This window comes from Oncorhynchus masou, chromosome 18, assembly GCF_036934945.1.
Source record: "Oncorhynchus masou masou isolate Uvic2021 chromosome 18, UVic_Omas_1.1, whole genome shotgun sequence".
NCBI lineage: Eukaryota > Metazoa > Chordata > Actinopteri > Salmoniformes > Salmonidae > Oncorhynchus > Oncorhynchus masou.
Genome location: NC_088229.1, coordinates 8288345 through 8306448, shown reverse-complemented (window position 1 = coordinate 8306448; position 18104 = coordinate 8288345). Strand labels below are relative to the sequence as shown.

The 18104-nt window shown below is 43.8% G+C and overlaps 1 protein-coding gene across 1 annotated transcript in view; it reads right to left on the bottom strand.

Annotated features, from left to right (window-relative positions):
• Positions 1-18104, bottom strand: part of LOC135503902 (potassium voltage-gated channel subfamily C member 1-like) — a 51993-nt gene that overhangs the window by 5469 nt on the left and 28420 nt on the right. Inside the window, exon 4 of the mRNA XM_064922084.1 lies at positions 14412-14642. Within this exon, the coding sequence (XP_064778156.1) occupies positions 14412-14642 (231 nt within the window). The remainder of the gene's footprint in view (positions 1-14411; positions 14643-18104) is intronic.

Here is an 18104-nt window from a genome sequence, read left to right as displayed (position 1 = left end):
AAAGCACATGGATCTCTATGGCTAAAAAAGTACATCATCGTCCGTGATAACCCATTCTCCGAGGTAACAACACATTGTCATATGTCAATAACCGTTCTTTGTGGCTGACGCTGTAGCTATTGCTTCCTGTCAACAGCTTAGTGGCACTTGAATAGTCTGCCACATCGTTAGAGAGTCATGTCACGGACATGAGGAAATTAGCAGGTGGTTGTCAGATCATTGAGAAAATGAGGTTTTAATGGGGTTGGAGGAATTCATTCATTAATGATACGTACCAATTCATTCTTGAAGAATATTATTTATAAATGCCTCATGAGCTTAGTTCAGCTGTTGTCCCCCATCAGAACCCAAAATATAAGTTTGTTTTACTCCAATGTTTGTAAATAATGTACATGTAAACACACACTGTATAGCCTCATAACATGGTTATAACTGTAATGTTGATATCATGGATGGTCCTATATAGCCTCATAACATGGTTATAACTAGAATGTTGATATCATGGATGGTCAGTCCTGTATAGCCTCATAACATGGTTATAACTATAATGTTGATATCATGGATGGTCAGTCCTGTATAGCCTCATAACATGGTTATAACTATAATGTTGATATCATGGATGGTCAGTCCTGTATAGCCTCATAACATGGTTATAACTATAATGTTGATATCATGGTGGTCAGTCCTATTTAGCCTCATAACATGGTTATAACTATAATGTTGATATCATGGATGGTCAGTCCTTGCATCCATAGCTCTATCCATTAATCTGATAGTGGTTGTATTTCTCCAGGCCCACATCCCTCAGCTTTTAACCAAAACAGAGGAGGGTTATCAGCTTTGTTATTGTTTAATTAAGGATTCTAGCTTTAGTGATATTAAGAATAATTGATAGGATTTATATAGCGCTTTTCCGGATGCTTAGAGCATTTGCCAAATGTTTGAAGTGTTTGATATTATATTGGGGACATTTGATTCCAGTGTTTCAATGGTGCCTAAAGAGCAAGATGAACTTTGCCTCCGTCTATACGTTGTTCTTCTGCCCTTGTGTTACTCTCTGACATTTAACAGCCTCCTGCCATAATGCCCCCACCCCTGGCATATTATCCAGACCCTGTTCCCTGTCTGCTTCATACAGACATTAGCCCAACACTGAGAGCAGAGCAGATAAGACCTGGGTTCAAATGAATACTGAATACTTTGAAATCTTTCAAATTCGTTGAGCGTTTGCTTAAGCCTGCCAGGATTCCCAGATGTGCGGGGTTTAGGGATACCTCTATTGGCTCCACTTCGCCAGGCAAACTCAATCAAGCCAAGCTTAAGTATTTGGAATTATTTCGAAAATGTTTAAACCCAGGTTTCGTGAGCAGAAGCGGTTAGGGGGCGTTCAGTTGTAAAATTGATACATTCACATAGGCAGCCACTTCTGTATACTACATGTGACTATTTTGGTCGCAGACAGTGAATTCTGATCTAATTAATTGAGTTATAATAGTATTTTAATGCTGCAGTGCATATCCCAGACCTCCTAGCTGGATCCCAAATGGCCCCCCATTACCTGCGGCCCCTGTCTCCCTGCAGCTAATGTAAACTAAAATGTGAAAGCACATGTCTGATATTCCCCTTTAATAGGCTGGGATGTCATTACTCTCATACTCACCAGATACAGAGCTGAGGTATTGAATTACCGCTCTCCTTCCAGCCTCTCCCCCTCTTGCTTTCTTTTTCTCTCTCTCTCTCTCCTTCTCCATCTCTCTCTCTCTCTCTCCTTCTCTCTCTCTCCTTTTCTCTCTCTCCTTCTCGGTCTCTCTCTCTCTCTTCTCTGTCTCTCTCTCTCCTTCTCCGTCTCTCTCTCTCTCTCCTTCTCCGTCTCTCTCTCTCCTTCTCGGTCTCTCTCTCTCTCTCCTTCTCCGTCTCTCTCTCTCCTTCTCCGTCTCTCTCTCTCCTTCTCCGTCTCTCTCCTTCTCCGTCTCTCTCTCTCCTTCTCCTCTCTCTCTCTCTCCTTCTCGGTCCTCTCTCTCTCCTTCTCTGTCTCTCTCTCTCCTTCTCCTTCTCTCTCTCTCCTTCTCCGTCTCTCTCTCTCTCTCCTTCTCCATCTCTCTCTCTCCTTCTCCGTCTCTCTCCTTCTCCGTCTCTCTCTCTCCTTCTCGGTCTCTCTCTCCTCCTCTCTCTCCTTCTCGGTCTCTCTCTCCTCCTCTCTCTCCTTCTCGGTCTCTCTCTTCTCCTCTCTCTCCTTCTCTGTCTCTCTCTCTCCTTCTCCATCTCTCTCTCTCCTTCTCCGTCTCTCTCTCTCTCTCTCTCTCCTTCTCCGTCTCTCTCTCTCCTTCTCTGTCTCTCTCTCCTCTCTCCTCCTTCTCGGTCTCTCTCTCCTTCTCTGTCTCTCTCTCTCCTTCCACGTCTCTCTCTCTCTCTTTCTCCTCTCTCTCCTTCCTTCGTCTCTCTCTCTCCTTCTCTCTCTCTCCTCTCTCTCTCCTTCTCGGTCCTCTCTCTCTCCTTCTCTGTCTCTCTTCTCCGTCTCTCTCTCTCCTCCCTTCTCCGTCTCTCTCTCTCTCCTTCTCCATCTCTCTCTCTCTCCTTCTCCGTCTCTCTCTCCGTCCTCTCTCTCCTTCTCGGTCTCTCTCTCCTCCTCTCTCTCCTTCTCGGTCTCTCTCTTCTCCTCTCTCTCCTTCTCTGTCTCTCTCTCTCCTTCTCCATCTCTCTCTCTCCTTCTCCGTCTCTCTCTCTCTCCTTCTCTCTCTCTCCTTCTCCGTCTCTCTCTCTCCTTCTCTGTCTCTCTCTCCTCCTCTCTCTCCTTCTCGGTCTCTCTCTCTCCTTCTCTGTCTCTCTCTCTCCTTCCACGTCTCTCTCTCTCTCTCTTTCTCCGTCTCTCTCTCTCTCCTTCTCCATCTCTCTCTCTCCTTCCCCGTCTCGCTCTCCTTCTCCCTCTCTCTCTCTTTCCTCTCGCTCTCTCTCCTCTCTCTTTCTCCCTCTCTCTATTTCTCTCTCTTTCCCTCTGAGATGGTGGTAGAACAAAGATTGTTTCAGTGGGCTCCTGTCTTTACTCAGCTTTCCTATGCTGTCTCTCGGGAGACAAAGAGACGAGAAAATCCATCAACGCACCACTTTATCCTTGTAGTTGACAACACAAGCCGCCATTACCTACGGAACGTTTACTACTACTACTGCTATTGTTGCTGCTAGTTTTAACTGAACAATGAGTTAGAATAGCCACCTTATTGTGTTTATTTAACCAAGCAAGTTATTGAGAAAACATTCTCTATTCCTATAATTACCTGACAACCTCAGCCACCTAAATATGGCCATCCAGAGCTGGGTTGTGTTCATTAGGCACCAAATGGTAGAAAACTGTCTAAAACAGGAAGGGACTATACCAATAAGAAACGCTCATTCTTTTTTTTTTAGAAAACATTATCTGCTGAGTAATGACCCAATGAGCACGACCCTGCAGGGCCGGCATAAACAACATAAGCCCCCGGCCTATAACGCCAAATAGTATCCCCTTGCGTCACAATGGGATTTGAGAAGCTACTAGCGTTCGTTGCTAGGGCCGTTGCTAGAACATGCCAAATTCTGCCTGGCTATGTAATGAAGAAAAAAAAAATGTTTGTTTACATAGCTGGGATGAAAATAATCACATTTTGGCTGTAATGATCTCCAAAATTCTACGCATTAGCTCATCACACCATTGATATAGCAATGACACTTTTTTGGCAGGCAGACCCTATTTGACCAGACAGGCCCCGAACCAGTTATTACAGTGCCTTGCGAAAGTATTCGGCCCCCTTGAACTTTGCGACCTTTTGCCACATTTCAGGCTTCAAACATAAACATATAAAACTGTATTTTTTTGTGAAGAATCAACAACAAGTGGGACACAATAATGAAGTGGAACGACATTTATTTGATATTTCAAACTTTTTTAACAAATCAAAAACTGAAAAATTGGCCGTGCAAAATTATTCAGCCCCCTTAAGTTAATACTTTGTAGCGCCACATTTTACTGCGATTACAGCTGTAAGTCGCTTGGGGTATGTCTCTATCAGTTTTGCACATCGAGAGACTGAATTTTTTTCCCATTCCTCCTTGCAAAACAGCTCGAGCTCAGTGAGGTTGGATGGAGAGCATTTGTGAACAGCAGTTTTCAGTTCTTTCCACAGATTCTCGATTGGATTCAGGTCTGGACTTTGACTTGGCCATTCTAACACCTGGATATGTTTATTTTTGAACCATTCCATTGTAGATTTTGCTTTATGTTTTGGATCATTGTCTTGTTGGAAGACAAATCTCCATCCCAGTCTCAGGTCTTTTGCAGACTCCATCAGGTTTTCTTCCAGAATGGTCCTGTATTTGGCTCCATCCATCTTCCCATCAATTTTAACCATCTTCCCTGTCCCTGCTGAAGAAAAGCAGACCCAAACCATGATGCTGCCACCACCATGTTTGACAGTGGGGATGGTGTGTTCAGGGTTATGTGCTGTGTTGCTTTTACGCCAAACATAACATTTTGCATTGTTGCCAAAAAGTTCAATTTTGGTTTCATCTGACCAGAGCACCTTCTTCCACATGTTTGGTGTGTCTCCCAGGTGGCTTGTGGCAAACTTTAAACAACACTTTTTATGGATATCTTTAAGAAATGGCTTTCTTCTTGCCACTCTTCCATAAAGGCCAGATTTGTGCAATATACGACTCATTGTTGTCCTATGGACAGAGTCTCCCACCTCAGCTGTAGATCTCTGCAGTTCATCCAGAGTGATCATGGGCCTCTTGGCTGCATCTCTGATCAGTCTTCTCCTTGTATGAGCTGAAAGTTTAGAGGGACGGCCAGGTCTTGGTAGATTTGCAGGGGTCTGATACTCCTTCCATTTCAATATTATCGCTTGCACAGTGCTCCTTGGGATGTTTAAAGCTTGGGAAATATTTTTGTATCCAAATCCGGCTTTAAACTTCTTCACAACAGTATCTCGGACCTGCCTGGTGTGTTCCTTGTCCTTCATGATGCTCTCTGCGCTTTTAACGGACCTCTGAGACTATCACAGTGCAGGTGCATTTATACGGAGACTTGATTACACACAGGTGGATTGTATTTATCATCATTAGTCATTTAGGTCAACATTGGATCATTCAGAGATCCTCACTGAACTTCTGGAGAGAGTTTGCTGCACTGAAAGTAAAGGGGCTGAATTATAAAAAATTGTGCATGCCCAATTTTTCAGTTTTTGATTTGTTAAAAAAGTTTGAAATATCCAATAAATGTCGTTCCACTTCATGATTGTGTCCCACTTATTGCTGATTCTTCACAAAAAAATACAGTTTTATATCTTTATGTTTGAAGCCTGAAATGTGGCAAAAGGTCGCAAAGTTCAAGGGGGCCGAATACTTTCGCAAGGCACTGTATTAAAAACCTCAGTCAGTGTCTCAACTATGGAAAGTAACAATAGTAATAATACACAAGATGTAATTTATAATTTTAGTCTAAATTAGTTATGTCAGCTTATTTATTGTTTTAGATTAGTAGTTAGTCTAGCCAGCTATTTAAAATGGTAGTAATCATGGTCAAATACCCGACCGGGAATGCAGGGCCCAGGTGTTACATCTCTCGTCGGAATGAGTGAACCAAGGCGCAGCGTGGAAAGTGTTCATGATTTTATTTATCAAAGAAACACTCGAACAAAGTAACAAAACGAAAACGAAACAGTTCTGTCAGGTAAACAGATACTAAACAGAAAATAACTATCCACAAAACACAGATGGGAAAAAGGGCTGCCTAAGTATGATTCTCAATCAGAGACAACGATAGATAGCTGCCTCTGATTGGGAACTACACTCGGCCCAAAAAAAAAGAAACAGATAACATAGAATGCACACCCCCAAATTACCCCCTGACCTAACCAAATAGAGAATAAAACGTCTCACTAAGGTTAGGGCATGACACCAGGTGCCCTGACCTCCAAGGATCCCCCATTGATTTGCCAAATTGCATAGAAATTAGCTTTAAAACTGCAAAAATGTATTTAGCTGTAAAACTGCAACTTATTTTCTCTGCCCCATTGCAAAATGTGTAACATTGCATGACATTTGTTATAAAACACAAACAAATGTCGCTTGGGGCCCCCAAAAGGCTATGGCCGGCCCTGCGACCGAGTAATGCTTGGGGCATTGGGTTGTGTTTAGATTACAGAGCAGCCTCTGTAGTGTTATGTTGATGGAGACGTCCAGATCCCAGTCAAGACTTTCCTCCCTGTATTGATCTCCTCATTCCTCTCCATGGATCTGTATGTCTGTCTCTCTCTGTCTGTCTTTGCTCTGTCTCTCTCTCTTTCTCATTATTTCTCTCTCTCTCTGTCTGTCTTTGCTCTGTCTCTCTCTCTTTCTCATTATTTCTATCTCTCTGTCTGTCTCAGCTCTGTCTCTCTCTGTTTCTCATTATCTCTCTCTCTCTCTGTCTGTCTCCGCTCTGTCGCTCTCTGTTTCTCAATATCTCTCTCTCTCTCTCATTGTCTCCGTCTGTCTCTGCTCTGTCTCTCTCTCTTTCATTATCTCTCTCTCTTTCTCTCTTTCATTATCTCTCTGTCTCTGCCTCTCTCTCTCTCTCTCTGTCTCTCTCATTATCTGTCTCTCTCTTTCATTATCGCTCTGTCTCTGCCTCTCTCTCTCTTTCATTATTTCTCTGTCTCTGCCTCTCTCTCTCTCTCTCTCTTTGGCTCTGACATGTCAGACAGGTAGGGGACAAGAAGAATCACAAGGCTTCTCACTCAGAGGAAGAGGCTCAGTCTAGTTTTCCTTACTCAATCTTGTTCTGAAGGCAGCTCTACCACAAATGATTTCCAATCATAAGGCCAAAGTTAAGACCTTAAAGCTTAAAGATAAAATAAAGAAAATCCGAGGTGTGTCACAGCAGGTCCACACACATGTACAACACATCCCCCTCTTGATTATAGTCCTAGAATGATTGTGGATTACATCAACCAAAAACAATGGAACACTTTGAAGTTACACCACTTAACACCTTCCACCATGCTTGGCCAGGCTACAAACCAAACACTGAAATCTAATTGCATTTGATAAGGGTGTGTGGGATGGGGGGTGAAAAGTCTTCGCCTAGGTGACTCATCTGTACTAATACGTTTTGGCAGAGGTGTCACGACAATATCACAGGTATTTACGGCTCAGTACAAATACCACACACACACAGATATGCATGACCACACACATGCCTACACACACACACACTCACACACACGCACACACACAGATATGCATGACCACACACATGCCTACACACATGCCTACACACACACAGATATGCATGACCACACACATGCCTACACACACACACACAGATATGCATGACCACACACATGCCTACACACACACACACACTCACAGATATGCATGACCACACACATGCCTACACACATGCCTACACACACACAGATATGCATGACCACACACATGCCTACACACACACACACAGATATGCATGACCACACACATGCCTACACACACACACACAGATATGCATGACCACACACATGCCTACACACACACACACACACACACACACACACACACACACACACCTACACACACACACCTACACACACACACACACACACACACACACACTCTTGATACAATTCAGCATGCTAAGGGGTGGAAATGTGTGTTCAGGATGTGAGAAATGAATCCATTACGTCCAAATATAGAGTCTGGTTGTCACTCCGGGCTCTGGGGACTTTGGGGAGCTGTGATGCGATGATATGCTTTTCACAGTGTGTGTGTGTGTGTGTGTGTGTGTGTGTGTGTGTGTGTGTGTGTGTGTGTGTGTGTGTGTGTGTGTGTGTTTCAGGCAGCAGCAGGCCTATTCAAGCAGACAATGAGTGCTGCCAGTCTGACAGCCAGCTGGAAATGAAGGGAATTATTCTGTCTCTTTGTCTGTCTGGTCCAATGCCTCCAAGCCTCCTGTTTCAAATCAAACTGTTGATTTAAATGATAAAGAAACAATCATACACCAACAACATACACATTATTTTGCTGTGTTGTCACTATTCACCTGAGAAGGTATACCATCACAATACAAACACTAGTAAATCTATTCTGACATATGTTGTGTCTCATTCAAAGCCTCCAAGCCTCCAGGCCTCCAAGCCTCCAGGCCTCCAAGGCCTCCATCCAGGAGAGAAAGAATGAGAGGGGGCGTGGAGAGAGAGGGGGGGAGGGGGGAGTGGGGGGAGATAGAGTGAGAGAGAGGGGGCGTGGGGAGAGAGAGAGAACTAGGAGAGGGACCGACTTCGGCGGAAGTCGTGACAGAAGCAGGTACGGGGAGTAAAACATTTAATTGTAACGGACAGAGACGAGACAGGAGCAGAGTCAGAAACAAATTCAGAAGACAAAAACAATATGATGCAGCAGTGGAGAACAGAGCTGGGGAACAGACAAATATCAGGGAGGAAAAGAACATGTGACAGGTGAGTCCAATAACGCTGATGCGAGTGACAAGGGAGGGCAGGTGTGAGTGATGGATGGCGGGAGCGTGTGATGCAGGGTAATATGGCGCCCTCAAGCGCCAGGGAAGAGCGGGAGCAGATGTGACAGTTACTGTATTTCTGTCATCCTGTTTATCTCTCTGGACAACTCAGTAGTTACTGTATTTCTGTCATCCTGTTTATCTCCCTGGACAACTCAGTAGTTACTGTATTTCTGTTATCTTGTTTATCTCTCTGAACAACTCAGTAGTTACTGTATTTCTGTCATCCTGTTTATCTCTCTGAACAACTCAGTAGTTACTGTATTTCTGTTATCCTGTTTATCTCTCTGGACAACTCAGTAGTTACTGTATTGCTGTTAACATGTTTATCTCTCTTAACAACTCAGTAGTTACTGTATTTCTGTTATCTTGTTTATCTCTCTGGACAAATCAGTAGTTACTGTGTTTCTGTCATCCTGTCATCCTGTTTATCTCTCTGGACAACTCAGTAGTTACTGTATTTCTGTTATCCTGTTTATCTCTCTGGACAACTCAGTAGTTACTGTATTTCTGTTATCCTGTTTATCTCTCTGGACAACTCAGTAGTTACTGTATTTCTGTCATCCTGTTTATCTCCCTGGACAACTCAGTAGTTACTGTATTTCTGTCATCCTGTTTATCTTAAACTCATAGTTACTGTATTTCTGTCATCCTGTTTATCTCTCCAGGAGAACTCAGTAGTTACTGTATTTCTGTTATCTTGTTTATCTCACTGGACAAATCAGTAGCTACAGTATTTCTGGTCCTGTTTATCTCTCTGGACAACTCAGTAGTTACTGTATTTCTGTTATCCTGTTTATCTCTCTGGACAACAGTAGTTACTGTATTTCTGTCATCCTGTTTATCTCCCTGGACAACTCAGTAGTTACTGTATTTCTGTCATCCTGTTTATCTCTCTGGACAACTCAGTAGTTACTGTATTTCTGTCATCCTGTTTATCTCCCTGGACAACTCAGTAGTTACTGTATTTCTGTCATCCTGTTTATCTCTCTGGACAACTCAGTAGTTACTGTATTGCTGTTAACATGTTTATCTCTCTGGACAACTCAGTAGTTACTGTATTTCTGTTATCCTGTTTATCTCTCTGGACAACTCAGTAGTTACTGTATTTCTGTCATCCTGTTTATCTCTCTGGACAACTCAGTAGTTACTGTATTGCTGTTAACATGTTTATCTCTCTGGACAACTCAGTAGTTACTGTATTTCTGTTTTCTTGTTTATCTCTCTGGACAACTCAGTAGTTACTGTATTTCTGTCATCCTGTTAATCTCTCTGAACAACTCAGTAGTTACTGTATTTCTGTTAACATGTTATCCTGTTTATCTCTCTTAACAACTCAGTAGATACTGTATTGCTGTTAACATGTTTATCTCTCTGAACAACTCAGTAGTTACTGTCCCACAGGCTACAGAGAGGTAACATGTTTATGTCTCTTAATAACTCAGTAGTTACTGTATTGCTGTAACATGTTTATCTCTCTGAACAACTCAGTAGTTACTGTATTTCTGACTGTTATTCTTTCATTTATGCAACATGAAATCACTATTAGTTTGCATGTGGAACATTCAACTCATCAACCTTTAGACTGAAGAGTTTAGCACTGGAGTTAAAAACAAATCTTAAAGATGTTGATCATCATTCTGCAGGAGACATGGTAATACATTGTCACTCACTGTCCCACAGGCTATAGAGAGGTCACTGTCCCACAGGCCCAGAGAGGTACTGTCCCACCTAGAGAGAGGTAATCATGCTCCCCCACAGGCTACAGGAAGAATCATGCTGTCACTGTCCACAGGCTACAGAGAAATCATGCTGTCACTGTCCCACAGGCTACAGAGAGGTAATCATGCTGTCACTGTCCCACAGGCTACAGGGAATCATGCTGTCACTGTCCCACAGGCTACAGAGAGGTAATCATGCTGTCACTGTCCCAACAGGCTCTAATCATGCTGTCACTGTCCCACAGGCTACAGAGAGGTAATCATGCTGTCACTGTCCCCACAGGCTACAGAGAGGTAATCATGCTGTCACCTGTCCCACAGGCTACAGAGAGGTCCCACAGGCTGTCACAGGCTACAGAGAGGTAATCATGCTGTCACTGTCCCACAGGCTACAGAGAGGTAATCATGCTGTCATCTGTCCCATAGGCTACAACAGGGACAGCTGTATTACAGGCCATAATCATGCTGTTACTGTCCCACTGTCTTCATGCTCCCCCATAGAAACAACAGGGAATCATGCTGTCACTGTCCCACAGGCCATAGTGTAATCATGCTGTCACTGTCCCACAGGCTCTGCTGTCACTGTCCCACAGGCTTAATCATCTCCCCATAGAAACAACAGGGACAGCTGTCACTGTCCCACAGGCCAGAGTGTAATCATGCTGTCACTGTCCCACAGGCTTAATCATGCTGTCACTGTCCCACAGGCTAGAAACAACAGGGACAGATGTCATTACAGGCCATAGGCTGTCAGAGAGGTAATCATGCTACAAACTGTAATTCATCCCCCATAGAAACAACAGGGAATCATGCTGTCACTGTCCCACAGGCTACAGAGAGGTAATCATTACAGGCCCCATAGTGCCTCTAACTGTCTTCATCTCCCCATAGAAACAACAGGGACAGATGTATTACAGGATCCATAGTCCCCCTAACTGTCTTCATCTCCCCATAGAAACAACAGGGACCCCATGTATTACAGGACATAGTGTCTCTAATCCCCATCTTCCTAGATCTCCCCCCTAGAAACAACAGGGACAGATGTATTACCCCCCCTCCGAATCCCCATATTACATATCCCCCCTCTGTCCCCATATTACCTAACTGTCCCCCATCTCCCCATAGAAACCTAGGGAGATCCCCCCTGAATCCCCATATTACAGGCCCCCCTAGTGTCCCCCCCTCTGAATAACTGTCCCCCCCTCATCCCCCATAGAAACAACAGGGACAGATGTATTACAGGACATAAATGTCTCATCTGTGGGGACATCTCCCCATAGAAACAACAGGGACAGATGTATTACAGGACATAGTGTCTCTAACTGTCTTCATCTCCCCATAGAAACAACAGGGACAGATGTATTACAGGACATAGTGTCTCTAACTGTCTTCATCTCCCCATAGAAACAACAGGGACAGATGTATTACAGGACATAGTGTCTCTGTCTTCATCTCCCCCATAGAAACAACAGGGACAGATGTATTACAGGACATAGTGTCTCTAACTGTCTTCATCTCCCCCATAGAAACAACAGGGACAGATGCATTACAGGCCATAGTGTCTCTAACTGTCTTCATCTCCCCATAGAAACAACAGTGACAGCTTTATTACAGGACATAGTGTCTCTAACTGTCTTCATCTCCTCCATAGAAACAACAGGGACAGATGTATTACAGGACATAGTGTCTCTAACTGTCTTCATCTCCCCATAGAAACAACAGGGACAGATGTATTACAGGACATAGTGTCTCTAACTGTCTTCATCTCCCCCATAGAAACAACAGGGACAGATGTATTACAGGACATAGTGTCTCTAACTGTCTTCATCTCCCCATAGAAACAACAGGGACAGCTTCATTACAGGCCATAGTGTCTCTAACTGTCTTCATCTCCCCATAGAAACAACAGGGACAGATGTATTACAGGCCATAGTGTCTCTAACTGTCTTCATCTCCCCATAGAAACAACAGGGACAGATGTATTACAGGACATAGTGTCTCTAACTGTCTTCATCTCCCCATAGAAACAACAGGGACAGCTTTATTACAGGCCATAGTGTCTCTAACTGTCTTCATCTCCCCATAGAAACAACAGGGACAGATGTATTACAGGCCATAGTGTCTCTAACTGTCTTCATCTCCCCCATAGAAACAACAGGGACAGATGTATTACAGGACATAGTGTCTCTAACTGTCTTCATCTCCCCCATAGAAACAACAGGGACAGATGTATTACAGGCCATAGTGTCTCTAACTGTCTTCATCTCCCCATAGAAACAACAGGGACAGATGTATTACAGGCCATAGTGTCTCTAACTGTCTTCATCTCCCCATAGAAACAACAGGGACAGATGTATTACAGGCCATAGTGTCTCTAACTGTCTTCATCTCCCCCATAGAAACAACAGGGACAGATGTATTACAGACCATAGTGTCTCTGTCTTCATCTCCCCATAGAAACAACAGTGACAGATGTATTACAGGACATAGTGTCTCTAACTGTCTTCATCTCCCCATAGAAACAACAGGGACAGATGTATTACAGGCCATAGTGTCTCTAACTGTCTTCATCTCCCCCATAGAAACAACAGGGACAGATGTATTACAGGCCATAGTGTCTCTAACTGTCTTCATCTCCCCATAGAAACAACAGGGACAGATGTATTACAGGCCATAGTGTCTCTGTCTTCATCTCCCCATAGAAACAACAGGGACAGATGTATTACAGGCCATAGTGTCTCTAACTGTCTTCATCTCCCCATAGAAACAACAGGGACAGATGTATTACAGGCCATAGTGTCTCTAACTGTCTTCATCTCCCCCATAGAAACAACAGGGACAGATGTATTACAGGCCATAGTGTTTCTAACTGTCTTCATCTCCCCCATAGAAACAACAGGGACAGATGTATTACAGGCCATAGTGTTTCTAACTGTCTTCATCTCCCCCATAGAAACAACAGGGACAGATGTATTACAGACCATAGTGTTTCTAACTGTCTTCATCTCCCCATAGAAACAACAGTGACAGCACCATCATCAAGAACGGAAGGGATCTGTTGCAGCTCTGTAGAAACCTGGGTCTGTACTAGTGTCAATGGTAGGTTACGAGGGGACTCTATGGGGAGATTCACCTACTGCTCACCTCTTGGCCACAGTATAGTAGACTATATGATCACAGACATTGACCCTTTCTCTCTCATCTCATTCATCGTCAAGCCACCAACACCTCTGTCTGATCACAGCCAAATGACCTTGTTCCTCAAAAGAACAGACATGGAAACAACCAGACATTCACAGCCCAGTAGGCTGTACAACATCACACATTCACAGCCCAGTAGGCTGTACAACATCAGACATTAACAACCCAGTCAGCTGTACAACATCAGACATTAACAGCCCAGTAGGCTGTACAACATCAGACATTCACAACCCAGTAAGCTGTTCTGCCCAGTAGGCTGTACAACATCAGACATTAACAACCCAGTAAGCTGTACAACATCAGACATTCACAGCCCAGTAAGCTGTACAACATCAGACATTAACAACCCAGTAAGCTGTACAACATCAGACATTCACAGCCCAGTAGGCTGTACAACATCAGACATTAACAACCCAGTAAGCTGTACAACATCAGACATTAACAACCCAGTCAGCTGTACAACGTCAGACATTCACAGCCCAGTAAGCTGTACAACGTCAGACATTAACAACCCAGTAAGCTGTACAACATCACACATTCACAGCCCAGTAAGCTGTACAACATCACACATTCACAGCCCAGTCAGCTGTACAACATCAGAAGAATACCAGAAAGCAACCTGGAACCAACAAATCCAAACACTCTGCGATAACTTAGTGGACACCACATCCACTCACATGGTTTCCATGGGTGTACTGGTTGTCATGGTTGCCGCGGGTGTAATGGGTGTAATGGTTGTCATGGGAAGGATAAGAGGGTTCTGAATATTGGTTTTCTAGGTTTCAACCTATTGATCTCTAGCCTGCAGCCTCCTTTGTCATGGTCCAGTGTTCGGTCCAGTATTCACAGTGATGTGTCGTGTGTGTTATGTGACCTATGGTTGAGGATGGTGGGCTCCATGTTTCAGAGAGAGAGAGAGAGAGAGAGTATGTATGTGTGCACCTGTATGCATGTCAACCTACCCGTGACTATGGTGTGTTCTCCTCCAGAGCAGGAGAAGTCTCCGGAGGTGAGCAGGAAGCAGGTTGCCTCTTTCTTGCTTTTCTTGTTCCCCCTGGCCGACCGGGAGTGTTCTCGACCGTCGTCGTGGGCGCACCGTAGGTTCCACTTCTCGCTGGGTGACAGCGGCTGGGTCAGGCTGCATCCCTCATCCGACGACAGAGCCACGTTGGCGTCTCCGTTCTGCTTGGAGTCTGACAGGAGGACAGGTTAGGTTCATAAAGCGTAAGATCTAGAATCAGGTCCTCCCTGTTCATGTCATCTTTTTTCATTTGGATATACAGGTTAGATGAGGTAATATCTACATGTTGTTTATTTAACCTTATTTATACATTTTTTTTTCTCGTTGAGTTAACATCTCTTTTCCAAGAGAGACCTGGTCCAATAGCAGCAGGGAGAACCACGTTTCAGACAAAAACAACTTACATACACTAACACAACATTAAACAAATCAACATGTACGGTGTATTCAGAAAGTATTCAGACTCCTTCCCTTTTTCCACATTTTGTTACGTTACAGACTTATTTTAAAATGGATTAAAAACATTTTTTCCTCATGAATCTGCACACAATACCCCATATTGATAAAAAAAAAAATATATTTTGACCATATGCTATGAGACTCGAAATTGAGCTCAGGTGTATCCTGTTTCCATTGATCATCCTTGAGATGTTTCTAGAACTTGGTTGGACGCCACCTGTGTTAAATTCAATTGATTCAACATGATTTTGAAAGGCACACAACTGTCTATATTAGGTCCTACAGTTGACAGTCAGTGCATGTCAGAGCAAAAACCAAGACACGAGGTCGAAGGAATTGTCCGTAGAGCTCCGAGACAGGATTGAGTTGAGGCACAGATCTGGAGAAGGGTACCAAAAAATGTCTGCAGCATTGAAGGTCCTCAAGAACACAGTGGCCGCCATCATTCTTAAATGGAAGAAGTTTGGGATCACCAAGACACTTCCTAGAGCTGGCCGCACAGCCAAACTGAGCCATCGGGCGAGAAGGGCCATGGTTAGGGAGGTGACCAAGTACCACCCGGTGGTCACTCTGACAGAGCTCCAGAGTTCCTCTGTGGAGATGGGGGAAACTTCCAGAAGGACAACCATCTATGCAGCATTCCACCAATCAGGTCTTTCTGGTAGAGTGGCTAGACGGAAGCCACTCCTCAGTAAAAGGCACATGACAGCTTGGAGTTTGCCAAACGGCACCTAAAGACTCTCAGACCAGAGAAACAAGATTCTCTGGTCTGATGAAACCAAGATTGAACACTTTGGGCTGAATGCCAAGCATCACATCTGGAAGAAACCTGGCACCATCCCTACGGTGAAGCATGGTGGTGGCAGGCTAACCAGGATCAAGGGAAAGATGAACGGAGCAAAGTACAGAGAGATCCTTGATGAAAACCTGCTCCAGAGCGCTCAGGAACTCAGCCTGGGGGAGAAGGTGTCAGGACCCGGTTACGAACCTGGGTCTCCGGAGTGAGAAACAGTCACTTAACCAACTGAGCCACGAATAGTCAGCAGAACCCAGAAGATGAGGCAGACACAGCAGTACTTAAGACGGTGTATTTAATAAAGTGAAAAAAGGAGAAGTCCTTCAATACAAAAATGGTAAATCCAAAAGGTGGTAGGAATAGCACAAAAAAGCCTTAAGAGATACTCAAAAACAAAAACAGAATTCCACAAGAGCATCCACCGGAATCGACAAGAATACACAGAACACTAGGGCTGGGTGCTAACATACAAACACAGAGCACAGAACTGAGGGAAACTAAGGGTTTAAATACAATCAGGAGAAACGAGGCACAGGTGCAAATAATAATGGGGAACAAGGGAAAAAACATAAGGTCAAAAAGCACAATGGGGGCATCTAGTGACCAAAACCCGGAACAACCCTGGCCAAATCCTGACAGAAGGTTCACCTTCTCACAGGACCACGACCCTAATCACACAGCCAAGACAATGCAGGAGTGACTTCGGGTCAAGTCTCTAAATGTCCTTGAGTGGCCCAGCCAGAGCCCGGGACACAAACCCTGATCGAACATCTCTGGAGAGACCTGAAAATAGCTGTGCAGCGACGCTCCCCATCCAACCTGACAGAGCTTGAGAGGATCTGCAGAGAAGAATGGGAGAAACTCACCAAATACAGTTGTGCCAAGCTTGTAGCGTCATACCCAAGAAGACTTGAGGCTTTAATCGCTGCCAAAGGTGCTTCAACAAAGTATTGAGTAAAGTGTCTGAATACTTAAGTATATAAGGTATTTCTGTTTTTTATTTTTAATACATTTGCAAAAAACATCTAAAAACAGGTTTTTGCCTTGTCATTATGGGGTATTATGATGTCATTATGGGTTATTATGATGTCATTATGGGGTATTATGATGTCATTATGGGGTATTGTCTGTAGATTGATGAGGAACATTTTTTATTAAATCCATTTTAGAATAAGGCTGTAACGTAACAAAATGTGTAAAAAGTGAAGAGGTCTGAATACTTTCTGAATGCACCGTACATGGCAAAACTGATGCTAGATCAGCAATACTGGGCTTGATCGAGCATGCCAGGCAAATTGGATCCAATAAAATATTCATAAAAACTGCTAACCCCGCCCATCTGGCACTACAGGCAGACTGGAGCAAACGATCAAACTATTGGACATGTTTTGAGTAGTATTTAAACCCAGGGTCTCGAGTGGGCTCCCGAGTGGCGCAGCGGTCTAAGGCACTGCATCTCAGAGCTAGAGGGGACACTACAGACACCCTGGTTCCAATCCAGGTATGTATCACAACCAGCCGTGATTGGGAGTCCTCATAGGGCAGCGCACAATTGTCCCAGCGTAGTCTGGGTTTGGCCGGTGTAGGCCGTCATTGTAAATAAGAATTTGTTCTTAACTGACTTGCCTAAGTCACAGAAACAAAAAGTCTGCAGGAGACACAGCGCTGGGTTTACAGTAGTAGAAAGTCAACATCCCTTCAGGTCTTAGGGCCACAATGTCATTTTACCGGGAAAACACCATTTTGAACAAACCAATTTATTGGACAGCAGCAACCTTATAAGAAGATGAGATAAGAATAACAACCTTATAAGAAGATGATTTTAAAGGTCCAATGCAGCTGTTTTTTCCTCAATATCAAATTATTTCTGGGTAACAATTAAGTACCTTACTGGGATTGTTTTCAATGAAAAGGGCAATTTCTCAAGCAAGAATCTTGCTCGGACTGTCTGGGAGTGTCCTGAGTAGGGAGGAGGAAACAGAAAATGTGCTGTTATTGGCCGAGAGGTTTGGAATTCGCTTTCTTAAAGGGTCTATTAACACGAATTTACCCCACGATGATGTCACCATGGAAGGCCAAAACTCCATCCCACCAAAACGGGCTTAAATGTCAGGCCGGTCTTTACAAACAGATCACACACCAAAAGGGAATTCATCATGTTCACGTCTTTGTAGTATTATTCTAACCTCATAGTGTGGAAATATATATAAAACACAGGAAACTCAACGTTTGTTTGACTGCACTGGGACTCTGGGATGTTGACCGATGAATATACTGTATTTTGATAGTGGAGCAAGCAAAAAGCTGACTGAATTTAACAAAAGTATTTATTATCTGAGAAAGGGTATATTCATGATTGTTTCAAGTTGTGTTACTGTG